We start from the raw sequence: 15,659 nt of genomic DNA on the forward strand, positions 1-15,659 counted from the left end.
GGCGTTTGACTTGGTAAAAATAAAGGGAGGGAAGTTAAATTAAAGGATAGTTGTGTGTTAATATTGTCAACTGCCTCTCCCCCTTATGTCTGCAGTTTTTACATGTTTTCTTAATAAGGGTGTTGCACACTTTTATGAATGTTTTATAAATATTCACAGTGCCCAGAGTGATATTGCAGCAAACCAGACACACTGATATTCACAATTAATCAGATTTGTTAGGCTGCATAATATAAATTTGAATATAATAGCTTCATGCTTTGAACTGCACTGTATTTTGGTACTTGGTATTGCTCTTATGTTTTGTAAGTTGCCCTGGATAAGGTCGTCTGCCAATAAATAATAATACAAAAAAAATATTATTATTATTATTATTATTATTATTATTATTATTATTCATGTATTTATTGGCAGATGTCCTTATCCATGGCGACTTACAGTTCCATTTACAGTTCATGGAAATGTGTGTGAGTTGTAATGGAACACTTTATTAGTGTTTCCTGGAAATAGTGTATTATACATGAGCAGTCTGGTGTTTATATCAATCAATTTGTCTTTCTATGTTTCTTTCTTTCTTTCTTCACTTTTGGCTCGGCTTCATTCATAAGCAAGTTCTGTGGTTTGGAAGTTTTAAATAGAAAATGTGTATTTACTAAACAATGTCTTCATTTACCCAGCACTCACCATATTATATACTGTCTGAGTGTCCTGCACACCCCATTATTTAATAATCATACTCACCACCATTGTTTCTAACGCTAGTTTGCACGGTGTTTGTGTGGTTAGGGTACTCAATTTTTGCTGTAGTGAAAAAGTTACCAAGTTCAGTGAACCAAGAACATTAAATAACACTGCATGTGTGAATTTACACAGTGTCATCTGCTCTGTCAATATCACATGAAAGTGACACAGTTTAATTAGGATTTATTTGAATATGTATCATTAAAGAAACATGTGCCATGTTTTAGCTGTTTAGCTGTGCCATGTTTTAGAAACAATGTGAATATTTGTCTAAACATTGAGAGAAATAGTTTAAAAAACAGATCAGTTTTACTTCAATGCTGTCAATGCTTTGCCATAGTGATGGAAGCACATGTTCTCACAATACTGTCAGCTTTAAGAAAAAAGCTTGAGAAATGATAAATGCTGCTGACACTGTATTTTCAATTATCGTTTCTTCACCTTACTGCAGCAGAAAACTCGCACGATATTGATAGTTGTTTTTAAGAGTCCGTGCTCTAGTCCTAGTCTGGTTTTATTTACTATTAATTTACACATCTGTTATTGAACTTTTACCTTCTTATGAAGACCCTTGAATGTATGCAGTCGTTTATTGGTATTTTCCCCAGCCACAGTAATTGTGGCTGCAGGAGCATTTTTTTAAATGTAAGCTGTAGCACCTTTAGAAACATTTTAATCACCTCGATCATTCATCATGTTGCTTCAGGTGAGATGATAAGAATGCTGTTGTGTTAATTTCAGATTTAGTTGCATATTTAAAAACATGACACATGAAATGCTAGTATCTCAATCCTCCCTCTTTCCCCTGTCCTTCCCTGCTTCCATGTTTTTCATTTAACTTGCTGTGGGAAGTGTCTGCAGTGTCACTACAAGGACTCGGACACCCACAGGTCAACACAGTTAAATTACTTTCAGTTAAGTAGTCACACATATAATTAGTATTTCTTATGTATATATTTTTGTGTAGCTTCATATTTTTATTTATTCATGTATTGATTTTAAATGCGAGTGGTGTTTCCAGGCAGTAATGTTTTCACGGCCGGGCACTTCGAAAACAGAGTTTGGCAGAGTTTTTTTGTGTGTGTGTGTGTGTGTAGCCACAGCTCCTTACGGGGTTTTACCACGTCTTAGTTTAAGGTCAGGGGCTTCCCCCTCAGTTTTGCTCGCAAACCTCTTGGTTGTATATAGCGACTGGCTGGCAGCTTACTTGAGCAAAAGCCACTCTGTCTCACTTGCTTGCTGTCTCCTGTGCTTGGTAGCTAGATCTCAGCCGTGCCTTATAATTACAGAACTCTTCAATCACTGGCACGTTCTGTCACATGGCTGATTCTAGAAACCACACGCACTTCACTTAATGTACGCAGCAGAAGTGCACGAGGAAGTCAGAAACACTGATTAAACATCTATTGGGTGAAGGTTTTGTGTTTCCTCCTTGATTGACTGCGCAGCTGGGGGAAGACAGCTGAAAAGTTGTACCCCCTTCAAAACAGCACTTCGTTTTCTCTGAAGCACTTGGAAAGATTTGAGTTATTTATTGATGTATTAATTTATTTTCTCTGCTACCACTTGACTCTTCACAATCGGAGGTCCTGCAGAAATGTGCTGTCCGGGGGGCTCACGGTGGACTTGGGATTGATCCTTTCGATTCTCTCTAGGAAATCCCCCTCTCCGAAATCCTCCAAGTGGACCCAGCTCGTGATTTTACCATCCTGGCCCAGGGCAGCAACCCTCATTGCTTCGAGATCATCACGGACACCATGGTGTACTATGTGGGGGAAAACAACGGAGGGAACTACCAGAACCCAGTGCTAGCTGCCTCCGGAGTGGGCTTTGAGGTGGCTCAGAGCTGGGAGAAAGCGATCCGACAGGCCCTTATGCCAGTAACACCTCAGGCCAGTGTGTGCACTGTAGGAGGACAAGGCAAAGACCACAGTAAGTACAGACTGCTGTCATCAGGCAACGCAAAGGCCAACTGAGGACAAACAATTGTGTGGGTTCCCTCGGCGTATTGCAGTTTCATGTACTGCTGTCATTCAGGGAGTGCCAACCTTTTAACAAGCAAAAGAATACCAAAAATGATAGGGACATTCTTTTAATGTTTCTTCTCTGGAAGTAAAAGCAGGAATTGGAAATTATGATGATGAATTAGAATGTGATAATACTGAAAGGACAAATTATGTGGAAGATGATTTAGCTGGAATGAAGCTTCGTGAATTCAAGCTTTAGCTTTTTCTAAAGAATGGTCTGATTCTTTTATATGTTACATTCATGTATTCTGTCTTAATTGGTATTGATTAGGGGTAGGAAGAAATGAATGAAACTCCAAGTAAGCATTCTGATAGCTAGTGTGTGTATTAACAAGTTAGTTGTAGTGCTTACTAGTGTATGTGGAAATTGTAATACATATTTTTATATTCACTTTTTTAAAGCACAGAAAACTCCTGCATCTTGCTTAGCATAAACTGCACAGTAATATGGCTTAGAGGGGAGCTTTGTTTCCGTTTGCCATGACAATCTTGATAAAGACCCTGAAGAGGCATCTGTTTAAGTGTGAAGACAACGATAAAGATTCTGCCGAGCATGATTTGTCGACACTGCTTTACTTCAGCGATAAGTGTATAATAGAGATGTGCAGCTGGAAAATGAAATTCTCCTATAAAATGCAGGATTGTGAGTTGTACGTGTGTGCCCATGAGTTTGCAACCTCTCCTTTGAACACTAGGCACAGCTTTTGAATTTTAAGGGCAGCAGATTGAAGTTTTCCGAAATAGTTTTATTAAATAAACAGCAAATTGTGGTTCAACATATAGAACATGTGAGGTTTGGATTTGTAAAAATAAATCCATTAAAACACCGAAAATCAACAGTGATGCGAGTCATCACGCCACAAGCCTTCTGGATGCAATTTGCCCCCCCCCCACCCTCTCCGTAAATGAGCCACAGCATCTAGTAAAATGAAACGGATGAAATCAGCTATTTTACATTTGAAAGGCCTTGAAACAGGGGTGCCGGGTATGGATCAAGCTTTGAAAACTTATATAAAAACTTCTAAAAATCTATATTTTTAAATGTCTTTCTATTGGTAGCTGTTGAGTGCCTAAGTCAAATGCAGTACCAGTATTTTGCAGTATTTCACATTAGCCTCTTATATTGTTAGCATTTAGTGATAGAAGTTGTGTAAACAATTGTACACACAATGATCAAAGGGATGAATCAGGAAATGGTGTAAAGACCACACCAGACATTATAATCCAACTTGCCATTGGGATCATGGGAGATTGTTTTGTTACTGAATGAGAGAAGAAAGATTGTTACTATCCCTGTGACAATATCAGTATGATATAATGTCATTTCGGTATGATTGCATAACTTACACAATATGACTTACGTGTTTTACTTTCACCACCAGAAGAGCTGTCCATCAGCATATCTGTTTCCAACTGTCAGATTCAGGAAAATGTGGTAAGTGTGGCTTTTTTACTGTAACTGTTATGCAATCCTCAAACACTGCATTACCGACATTGGTTTCCTTTTTAGATTTGTGTGCTTTATGGTTTAGTATACCTACCCCTTCCACCATCAATTATATAATCGGAATAATTCAACAGTGGAAAACTAAATTGAGAGACCGAAGCGGTATTCCGAGGTTTAGGGGAATATGCACTGTATAAGAGTGAAAATACTGAAACTCGGGTGCAGAGGCCTAGAATGGTTCAAATTGTTGTGGAACGTTATCCAAAAATCTTTAAAATGAACAGCATTATAAATGTATATCAATAATCGCTAATGACAGCAAATACAATCTCAGACTTTTTTTAATCTATATAGATTCTTACTAGGTAATAATACATTTAATGTCTCTTTTAAAGGAATGTGAACTGATAGGACTTTCTTCCTTGTGTTGGTAGTGTTTCAGTTACCAGTTCTGGTAATGAATTTATGAAGAGAAAATGTTATAAACCTTAAGAACTAACACATTCTCTTGTTGTAGGATATAAGCTCGGTATACCAGATTTTTGCTGACGAGGTATTGGGATCAGGACAGTTTGGAATCGTTTATGGCGGTAAGATATTACTCTTCTCAACAATTCTTCTCCCTTGTGGCCCCTGTGCTGAAATGCAAGGAGCTCCTTCAGTAGACTATTGCTTATGGAATCTGTTTGTCCATTCATTACCATTGAGTCTGTGTAACTGCCATTTTGGTAAGATGAACTCTTAAATGTACTGGGAACATAATTTAATTCTACAGCTTAAATAAAAGAAAGCTGGAGAACATCTTAAGCGTTATATTGATTTAAGGAGACATTTGTCTGGGAAGTAATGATTGCGTACATGTATGTTGACAACTCCCAGGGAGACCCAATATTCTTATCATCTTAACTTCTGATTAACTAGTAAAACATTTCTTGTATTATTATTTGAAGGCAAACACAGGAAAACAGGAAGAGATGTGGCCATTAAAGTCATTGACAAAATGAGGTTTCCCACCAAGCAAGAGAGTCAGCTGAGAAACGAAGTTGCCATTTTACAGGTAAGGGAAATAAGATTATTCCTCGAGCTCACTGGCTAACTGTTGTAAATGTCACCATTTTGGAGTAGCATTCCTCTGGTGAAATAATATCTACATTAAAAAAAGTTGTTTAGAATAAAAAATTGTTGTTTTCTTGTCAGTTTTCTTGCCGTTTTGTCCTTAGACTCAATAAACAAGACAGAGTGATGGAATAATGATATGTGTCAGTCTAGGGTGAAATGGCCACCAACCTCCAGGCATGAATTCCCTGTCATGTCAAATGTAAAAAGGGAAATTTTGTAAGCACGGTAGCAGTCTACTCTACAGGAAAGTCTACTTTTAATGCCGATTGAATACTGAACAGTGCTGTCCTCTGTCCTTGGCAGAACCTGCACCATCCCGGGATAGTGAACTTGGAGTGCATGTTTGAAACTCCCGAGAGGGTTTTTGTTGTCATGGAGAAGCTGCATGGCGACATGCTGGAGATGATTCTGTCCAGCGAGAAGAGCCGGCTGCCGGAACGCATCACTAAGTTTCTTGTTACGCAGGTGAGTTTCCTTCATGGGGGCGAGGTTAGATATTTTGGTGCCGCGTTGTACATAATATTTTATAGAGCAAGACCTGTAAATGGGCCATTACGTTAACATTTACCAGCTGGTTTTGTCAGGTTAGAACAATATTTAGAGTCGCGGAATAACAAGGTCTGTGAGAGACTCCTAGACTGTGTGAATCTAAACTATTACAGCAAAACTAAGAGTAAAAGAACAACACCCAAAGGGACAGTCACCCATTTTTGAGATTATAATCTTTAGAAAATGCTGACACCTTATTGAATATCCCTGACTGGCATTCAACCTAAATTCTCCAAATTATGCAAAACAGGAAGCAGATGTAAAAGAATACAACTGGATCCAAAATAGTAACAAATTGCAACATCTCAAGCATGAAATAAATATGTGTAAAAGTATCGTTACACAATCCACACCGTTTACCCTTTGTAGTGTCTGACATTTGCTTTATTCTGATATTTTACAGATTCTGGTGGCTTTAAGACATTTGCATTTCAAGAACATAGTACACTGTGACCTGAAGCCTGAGAACGTTCTCCTAGCATCAGCAGAGCCATTTCCTCAGGTAAAAAGAGAAGCGATCAAGTCAAGGTTTTGTGATTATTTTTTAAGTCAGTAGGGTAATTTGGTCTATAGTTATCTCCAAGCAAGGGCATACAGTGAGGGGAAAAAAGTATGATTTTTGCTGATTTTGTACGTTTGCCCACTGACAAAGAAATGATCAGTCTATAATTTTAATGGTAGGTGTATTTTAACAGTGAGAGACAGAATAACAACAAAAAAATCCAGAAAAACGCATTTCAAAAAAGTTATACATTGATTTGCATGTTAATGAGGGAAATAAGTATTTGACCCCTTCGACTTAGTACTTGGTGGCAAAACCCTTGTTGGCAATCACAGAGGTCAGACGTTTCTTGTAGTTGGCCACCAGGTTTGCACACATCTCAGGAGGGATTTTGTCCCACTACTCTTTGCAGATCCTCTCCAAGTCATTAAGGTTTCGAGGCTGACGTTTGGCAACTCGAACCTTCAGCTCCCTCCACAGATTTTCTATGGGATTAAGGTCTGGAGACTGGCTAGGCCACTCCAGGACCTTAATGTGCTTCTTCTTGAGCCACTCCTTTGTTGCCTTGGCTGTGTGTTTTGGGTCATTGTCATGCTGGAATACCCATCCACGACCCATTTTCAATGCCCTGGCTGAGGGAAGGAGGTTCTCACCCAAGATTTGACGGTACATGGTCCCGTCCATCGTCCCTTTGATGCGGTGCAGTTGTCCTGTCCCCTTAGCAGAAAAACACCCCCAAAGCATAATGTTTCCACCTCCATGTTTGACGGTGGGGATGGTGTTCTTGGGGTCATTCCTCCTCCTCCAAACACGGCGAGTTGATGCCAAAGAGATCGATTTTGGTCTCATCTGACCACAACACTTTCACCCAGTTCTCCTCTGAACCATTCAGATGTTGGCAAACTTCAGACGGGCCTGTACATGTGCTTTCTTGAGCAGGGGGACCTTGTGGGCGCTGCAGGATTTCAGTCCTTCACGGCGTAGTGTGTTACCAATTGTTTTCTTTGCGACTATGGTCCCAGCTGCCTTGAGATCATTAACAAGATCCTCCCGTGTAGTTCTGGGCTGATTCCTCACCTCCTCACCAAGCTGCTTGGCGATGGTCTTGTAGCCCATTCCAGCCTTGTGTAGGTCTACAATCTTGTCCCTGACATCCTTGGACAGCTCTTTGGTCTTGGCCATGGTGGAGAGTTTGGAATCTGATTGATTGATTGCTTCTGTGGACAGGTGTCTTTTATACAGGTAACGAGCTGAGATTAGGAGCACTCCCTTTAAGAGAGGGAGCCAGGTTACACCTGGGAGCCAGAAATCTTGCTGATTGATAGGGGATCAAATACTTATTTCCCTCATTAACATGCAAATCAATTTATAACTTTTTTGAAATGCATTTTTCTGGATTTTTGTATTATTCTGTCTCTCACTGTTAAAATACACCTACCATTAAAATTATAGACTGATCATTTCTTTGTCAGTGGGCAAACGTACAAAATCAGCAGGGGATCAAATACTTTTTTCCCTCACTGTAGGTGTGGTTTGAACAGTGGTGGGGACACAATATTTTTGTTGGGTGGAGTCATGGTTGGTAAGGGGGGTGTGGGGGCAGCCTCCCCCCCGGGAAGTTTTTTTTTTTTTTAAACATCCTTTAAATGCTTGTTTCTTGTGACATTTCAGAGGGGGATTTAAGCATTTCTAAGCATGTTATGCTCTGAATATACTACTTGTAATCCAAGAAAATTAAAAAATCACTACTTAACATACATAAAATAAATATTATATGGAACACCCCACTTCATAGATCATTTTGATTCTAAACTCTGACTGTAGATCATTGTATTTCTGTCATAAGGACAGACTCCAACTTCAACTTTGAAGAGCTTTATATTGTTGGAAAAGTTCAATTAAAACAACAATAATTAGAAACGTTCTAGTTTTTATGGGTAAAACGTCCAAGGGCTGCCGAAAGCATCTGAAAAGTTTCATAATCTGACAACCAGAGAACAGATACAACTTAAGAGTAAAGTTAAGTTACTGAAGTAGCAGAATATTACCTTGAAGGATATAAGTAGCACAGTAACAATAACAAATCATTCAATTCATAGAGCAACAAGGTAAAAAGTGCAATGTTTGTCTTTGAATGTCTCTCAATCTATGGTTGTGTCACCCCTCCTCTATGGAAGAACCTAGATTGTGCAGTTTGCCTAAAAAAGCACTTTCATTAACACTAGTCAGGAGAATTAACTTTCCCATTCCCATAAGTATGTATGCAAACTGTCGCCCTGCTGGGGGGCATGTTTGATGAGAATGACAATCAATATTACCGATGATGTAGGATGCCCGATCTACACTTTGTTTTTTGATGTCAATGAGAAAAGAGTATCTCTCTCAAAAATAATTGCAAGTGTGTCTCGAGCGTGCAGTGAGTATTGTGCTTTTGCGCTCTGGAATTTTGACAGTGAATTCTCTCCATATTTCAAAATATGCTCGCACACACACACTCACACATCATGATTTAGCTGTGAAACAATAGCGAGCCACCAAGGATGTACCTCCCACTGAAATGTATTTTAATATCTGCCCCAACTCCCACTTTTTAAATTCACTTATAAACAAAAAAGGCCTAGCCTATATAATATAGTGCGTTTAATCAGCCTCCTGAATAGTCACACTGTCCATTCAATCTAATACACATGATACACTGTTCGTGTTCGCTTTTAACACACCATACAAAAAATATCAAGCACGCATGTGTTAACTAACAAAGTAAATATTAAACTGATTATATTCATTCTTGTGTTTTAAATAGGCAGAATATACACCATCTAAGAGTGACTGTTTTATGTTTTAGTTTTTAAACCTGGAGAATTACCTTTTCCTCACAAATCCTCATACCCTTTTGGGTCTCAGTGATTTAAAAACACACGCTCCCTTAATATTGATAGGGACATGTCCCCACCGTGCCTACCTAAATCTACGCCATTGTCTCCAAGGTAAAATCCTCACAAATCATTCAGCTTTAAGGAGCAATAATCGTAAAATGTTTCACTTTTATTATTCTTTTTTTTACATATATACATTTGTTTATGGACCTTGTGAATGATCCTACTCAGGCATTGTCACTTAAATGTTTGCCCTCGTTATAAAAGGTAATTGGATTTTCTGTACGCAGCTATTTGATGCTAACATATTTACCAGTCCTTTAGACAAAAAAAAACTTAAACAAGCTCTGTGGGAGGATTACGAAATGTAAAAATCCATCTGAAAGTATCTAGCCAAAGATAAAAATAAGGCTACCTTTCTATTTCTTTCGCCTTCTGAGTGATGTAAATCTTCTGTAGCAGACAAATTTTTTAAATTTATTTCTTCTGTAATTGTTTTATGTATAATAAAGTTGACCACAATCACTAAAATAAACAACATTGAATTTAAAAATGCCATCTTACACTTCTGCGTTTACAGTTATTACCATATTGTCATTACGCAGAATTGCACTTATAGCCTGGCACGCTTTCATTACTCACGCCAAGCATTGCCATTTGAGGGCCGTGTGACACAGTATGGCAATGAAATGAGTGGGAACGAGGTACGAGAGAATGAGCCGTGTGTTCCATTCCTCCAGGTGAAGCTGTGTGACTTCGGCTTCGCCCGCATCATTGGGGAGAAATCGTTCCGGCGCTCTGTGGTGGGGACCCCGGCCTACCTGGCCCCTGAGGTCCTGAGGAGTAAAGGGTACAACCGCTCCTTAGACATGTGGTCCGTGGGAGTCATCATCTACGTGAGCCTCAGCGGCACGTTCCCCTTCAACGAGGACGAAGACATCAATGACCAGATTCAGAACGCAGCCTTCATGTATCCGCCCAACCCCTGGAGAGAGATATCTGGCGAAGGTAAAGGTACTCTGCCTCTTTTTTTTACTCCTACACTTATGTGTGTCAAGTTATGGGTTTATGAAAATGTGAAAACGTAAGAAAAACATTTTCATAAGTGGTTGTGTTGTCTCTGTGAAGCATAAGATGTTATTTGCAGCCCATATCTCTAGCCTTGTAGAGCATGTGAATTGTTTGTTTTATGCTAGCGGTGTGTTTATCTGATGTACATGATGTTTCATGATGTTGTTAACTTGCAGCAAATCGGCCACACTTGTCCTGAGCCCCAAACTCAGGCTTCTGTTGAGTTACACTTTCACCCACCTACGTGTCTGGTGACACAACTGTGTTTTTCACGATGGTGGCCACACTTGTTTTGCTGGTGTTGTGTGGTTTTGGTGCTTGACCTTCTTATGGAGTGTGGTTTGGGTGAATCACTCCGTTCTAGATTCATTGATGATTAAAATCTTAACAAACCCACACAAGTTTTTTTTGTCCCTCTTGTCTTGTTTGCAGTCAGACCACTGGACTACTTTAGTCTTCAGACAGCTGCTGTGTTGTGTTAGTTGTGAGTGTCCTGCACTGTCCCAGCTTGATTAAATCAGCTTTGCTCTGACACTAAGAGCAGGACAAGAAAACAACAAACTGTCACAAAACCTCTTTCTGTTTTGAACATCTAAAGAGCTGTGAATTCAAATAACTGACATCAGATCATTGACCAGCTACATGGTTAATAAATCATTTAGGTTGCATTTAGGAACATAGCACAGTAAATGGTATGTTCTTTAAAAAACACACACATTCCACAATATGTAATTGTTACAATTGGGCTCTCAATTACTTAAATTAAGGTTCAATTAAGAAATTGAGAGCTCAGTTGGAACAAAAACCAGCAGGGTAGGTGTTACTCCAGAACCAGAGTTGGGAACCCCTGGTCTAATTTGTTGCAAGATTCATGCAAGAGAAAAGACAATTGCTCTGTAATGAGACATGCACTTGTCTGTGTTTGTCTGTCTTTTCTATTTCCAACAATTTGAATTCAGCTCTGTGTTTTATTCAATAAGGATGGTAATTCATTCTCTTCCACAGCCACTGATCTAATCAACAATCTCCTTCAAGTGAAAATGAGAAAGCGGTACAGTGTGGACAAGTCTCTCAGCCACCCGTGGCTCCAGGTAAAAGAGCTCTAGTGATTGTACTGCAACTGCAAAGCTGATTACAACCAATACAGCCTTGGCCGATGTATAAGCACTCAGTTAATGATGTAAAGGTCATTTTAATCTGACTGTTAAGGAAAAAGTAATTAGAAAACAACCTTCATGAAATAAATAAGGGAAATTGGATTATGTGATCAGAATCTCCAGGAGGATTCTTCGGATTCTTCCTGAGGAATGAGATCAGCTTAATTTGCTGATTGACTGATTTGATATTAAAATTCAGTAATACTGTACCAGAACACTCTCGCCAAAGTGGTTTCTGGAATATATCGCTAGTAGTTACTTAAGTCTTTGAATTCTAGGTATGTTTTATGATTGATCTCTTCATGTAACTGGAAGGTTACAAAGTATAAATCTGAAACTTTGATGCCATGCCATTGGCACTGTATTTCAGATGCGTCTTCCAAGCTCTACCAGTCAAATCCAATTAGGGAATTAGCCCTTTCCAACTTGGCTTATGTACTTAGATGGTGGGTTTGATCTGTACTTATTTTGAGCACCCACCCAACAGCCCCAATACAAGCAACCAGCCCACTACAGCAGAAGACTGCTCCCCTGACACAGGAAGTGATGTCACCATAGTAGGCCCCTATACAAAATGGCTCCGGTCACACCCAGCAGTGGGGAATCTGACAAAATCCACAAGAAATCAGATCTGTGGAAACTGTGTATTGTTGGAGCGAGAGACAGCTCCGTTCACTTCACTATTGTTTAAATTACACCATGCATTTCTGTAACGACTGCTAATAAAGCTCTCGGACTCTCCCAGGACTACCAGACGTGGCTGGACCTCAGGGAGTTCGAGACGCGGATCGGGGAGCGCTACATCACCCACGAGAGTGACGACGCGCGCTGGGAGGAGTACGCCGACGCGCACAACCTGGCTTATCCAAAACATTTCATCATGGCGCCCAACCTGGACGACATGGAGGAGGATCCGTAGCGGCGCCATGGCCTGGATGGAGGACTTGTAGAGGCAGACTGCCTGCCAGTTAAGAGACCTGGGAACTGTTCACGAGACCCGAGATGATCTGGCACGGCTCGTCGTCGGACTCTGGTGGAGCAGTCCGGGGAGACGGAACATGGGAGATGTGTGGGGGTGTGGACTGTAGAGGTCCGCTGTGTGAAATGGCAGACTGTGCCTTGAAGGTGCGTTTTGTGGTGTTTAACCGAGGTGTATGTGAAGCCTAGAGGTGACGTGGACTTCAGGTTTTTATAGTTTGAAATATTCCTGATTTATGATGAGAATCTCTTTTTATAGCTTTTTTTTTTTATTTTTTTTTTAACCTTGCCTTCTTATAAGCCATAAAATTGCAGGTCTGTTGATCTTGGTTTTACATTAGAAAAGGACTCTCAGAATAAACCTCCCATGCAAACACAAACCAGAAAAGGGCTGCAGCGTGGACCAAACGGAAGAGAAAGAGCGCTAGGTTATTCCTACTTTCCTTTTTTTTTTTATAGAATCTGAAAAGATCTCTAAAAGAATCTTCATAACCAGATTCCAAGAGTTAAGCTCAAGTTAAGAGTGCTATTTTAGAGAAAAAACTTCAGATGGTTTCATTTGAAGGTATTAAACTGGAACTCATCACATTATGCTCGTCTTGAATATGTTGTGCATTGATTTGGGGTTAGAACATTTTTGCACTAGAGGTCAACGTTTTGTTCTTGTCATTGATTGACCCTTAAGGAAAATGAAATCTATTCTGAACAGCTGCTACATCAATACGAAGTCATTACAGTCCCCCTGTACTCAGTCCCACCAAAGGCATCAGAATCAACAGCAAACAACACAAAAGGGATCGCTGGTCTTTTAGTGTCGAGGCTTCACGCCATGCTTTATTTATTATGGAAGTTCATTCTTAACATTGCTTGAAATATGTTGACTGCAAATAGCACAATAGGCACTGCTTTCTGACTGCAAGCGGGAGAAGATAACTGAGTATTGCATGTCTCATGAAAATTATTCATATTCAATGGAGGGAATTAGATTTCCCGATGTTATGAGAAATGTCTATGGCATGTTTAAGCCATTCATTCTGGGAGTTGCAAAAGCTGCATTGTTGGACCCATCATGAAAATTGTTATTTAGAGGTTGAGAAATTGTTTATTTTTTATTATTTTTTATTATTATTATTATTATTATTATTATTATTATTATTATTGCATCACTAGTGACTGAACTTTTTAAAGACTTGTGTTCATTCCTCTTTCCTTACATTCCTGTTGTTTAACCTCATGTCTCTGATTATACTGTACCACTGACATTCCTGCTCCTGAAAAACAAGAGCTGCTGTGACGCTGGTATTGATGAGGACGACGCACATCTCAGCAGTGCCGTTGGGATCATTTTTCAAATAAGCTACGGCATAAAGACCACATTAACCGACTGTAAAACACAAGGTCTTAAACGGAGGAGGACAGATCTACACCAAGATGCTACAATGTATGATATTCAATCAAGATGAAATTAAGGACGATGCAGTAGGCGATGAAATGCAGCATTTTATTTTTTTTGCCGAACAAAAGCACACAGACTTGCTCTTCGCTTACGACAAAACGTATTACAAAACTGTGTGCTCTGTGGAAACGTGCTTTGCAGTTTTATATCTCGTGTTCTGGTTTAATTTCTGTATCCAATACTGTCACTTAAGTACGGCAAAGGTATGGCACGTTTGTGCACTGGAATACTGGAAAGTACCCCGCAGTGCAGTGACTCAGTCTGTGCCTCTCAGCCCACTAGTCTGTTGTATGTCGCTCTGTTCTCAATGTTCAAATGTGCAGCCAGCTCTCACTTTCCCTTTCCTTCAGAAGTGCAATTTTAGGAAACTGATATGTGGCCTTTGAATTTTTTTCTTTCTATACTTCATTAAAGATATAACATTTGGCTGATTAGTTGACTTTATGGCCTAAATGTTTACTTGTGTTTTTGGTTTGTTTTACCTTTAAGCATGGGCATATAAATAGCAAAGTACAGGCCTGTCAGTTATGCCAACGCCTTGATCCACTTTTAACAATGCCAGGGGGAGGAAAACAATACTTTCCCACTTTTAATTAAAACACTGTTTCTTACTATTTATATAAAGCAGGGGTCCTAGATTGTTAACGGCTTAATTGAGACAGTTGTAATGTGTTCAAGGTATCCAGTGATTTGTGATTGAGAGAGAGCAGGAAAACGTGCAGGAGTGTGGCTCTCCCTGATCTAAAGCATTCACCCCCGTTAACTAATGCTGAAGTCCATTAACATTGTTCCTTTAACTATGCTTTTTAAATAATGCTATCCAGAATGTGTTAAAGACTGATTCAGCCCAGAGAAAACCAAAAGGCTAAATTTTTCATGAACGGTTCGGGCAGGTTGTGTGTTTTGCTTTAGAATCAATATCTAATAACATTGTTTCCTGAATTGCAGCTGTAGATAAGGAGATCACCCGTCCATTGAGCCTGATCTTGCTATGCTATGAGTCACAGGTGTCTGTTATTAGAACATAGACATCCTCCTAGACTTATTCTGATCAATGACTGTAATCGTTCTACTTTGAACAGAGCTAAGTTCTGAAAGTCACACGCCCTCTTCTAAATAATAAGTTTTCATTTTGGAATAAAATAGTTTGCTCAAAAATTACACATCACCGGCAGCACAACTTCATTTTAGCACAAACATACCAGTCCTGTTGCCAGTTGGTGCACTTCTCTCCGGCAGGGGATAAATGAGGTGTGGATAATTAAAACTAACCAATTCATTTTAATGTCCTGTGCAATGTGGGACAATGTATACAGGGGCTTATAATCAGTGGTGTTAGCAGTACAAAGGCAGAGCTTAAATTCTCATTTCATACAAAACAAACCGGTTAAAACCAAATGATGTCGCAGGCCTCTTTCAGTGCATGTGAAAGAAAAAAAGTTATATTTTCTGTTCAGTGTCACACAAAGTGCTTTTTTCACTTAAGTTATTTTTGCAATGTAAAGGGCTGCTCGGCGAAGCTGCTGAATGGACATGTAGCTCAGTTCTGTGTGTAGGGTCTCTGAAATTATGCACAACTTCAGCCTGGCTTTTCTGGAAAAAAGGTAATGAGACACGGTGACTTTTTATCCTGAGAATCATTTAATCTTGTGTTGCCACTGGCTTGGCAGGTGTCTTCAAAGTGTTTTGTATATTTTAGTAATTACAGATGAATAAAACTCAGCATTTTAACATTC

At 39.5% G+C, this 15,659-nt stretch overlaps 1 protein-coding gene across 4 annotated transcripts in view; it reads left to right on the forward strand.

The window, feature by feature from the left end:
* The window catches only part of prkd3 (protein kinase D3), an 80,074-nt gene extending 64,415 nt beyond the window's left edge, over positions 1-15,659 (forward strand). Inside the window, exons 11-19 of one of the 4 annotated variants that reach the window (XM_066720988.1) lie at positions 2,397-2,673; positions 4,151-4,203; positions 4,733-4,805; positions 5,166-5,272; positions 5,638-5,799; positions 6,287-6,385; positions 10,002-10,275; positions 11,338-11,423; positions 12,235-15,659. In XM_066720988.1, coding sequence (XP_066577085.1) covers positions 2,397-2,673; positions 4,151-4,203; positions 4,733-4,805; positions 5,166-5,272; positions 5,638-5,799; positions 6,287-6,385; positions 10,002-10,275; positions 11,338-11,423; positions 12,235-12,408 — 1,305 coding nt within the window. In that variant the 3' untranslated portion in view covers positions 12,409-15,659. The remainder of the gene's footprint in view (positions 1-2,396; positions 2,674-4,150; positions 4,204-4,732; positions 4,806-5,165; positions 5,273-5,637; positions 5,800-6,286; positions 6,386-10,001; positions 10,276-11,337; positions 11,424-12,234) is intronic. The other 3 variants (XM_066721007.1, XM_066720998.1, XM_066721068.1) reach the window with 3 other exon arrangements.

This window comes from Amia ocellicauda, chromosome 1 (genome assembly GCF_036373705.1).
Source record: "Amia ocellicauda isolate fAmiCal2 chromosome 1, fAmiCal2.hap1, whole genome shotgun sequence".
NCBI lineage: Eukaryota > Metazoa > Chordata > Actinopteri > Amiiformes > Amiidae > Amia > Amia ocellicauda.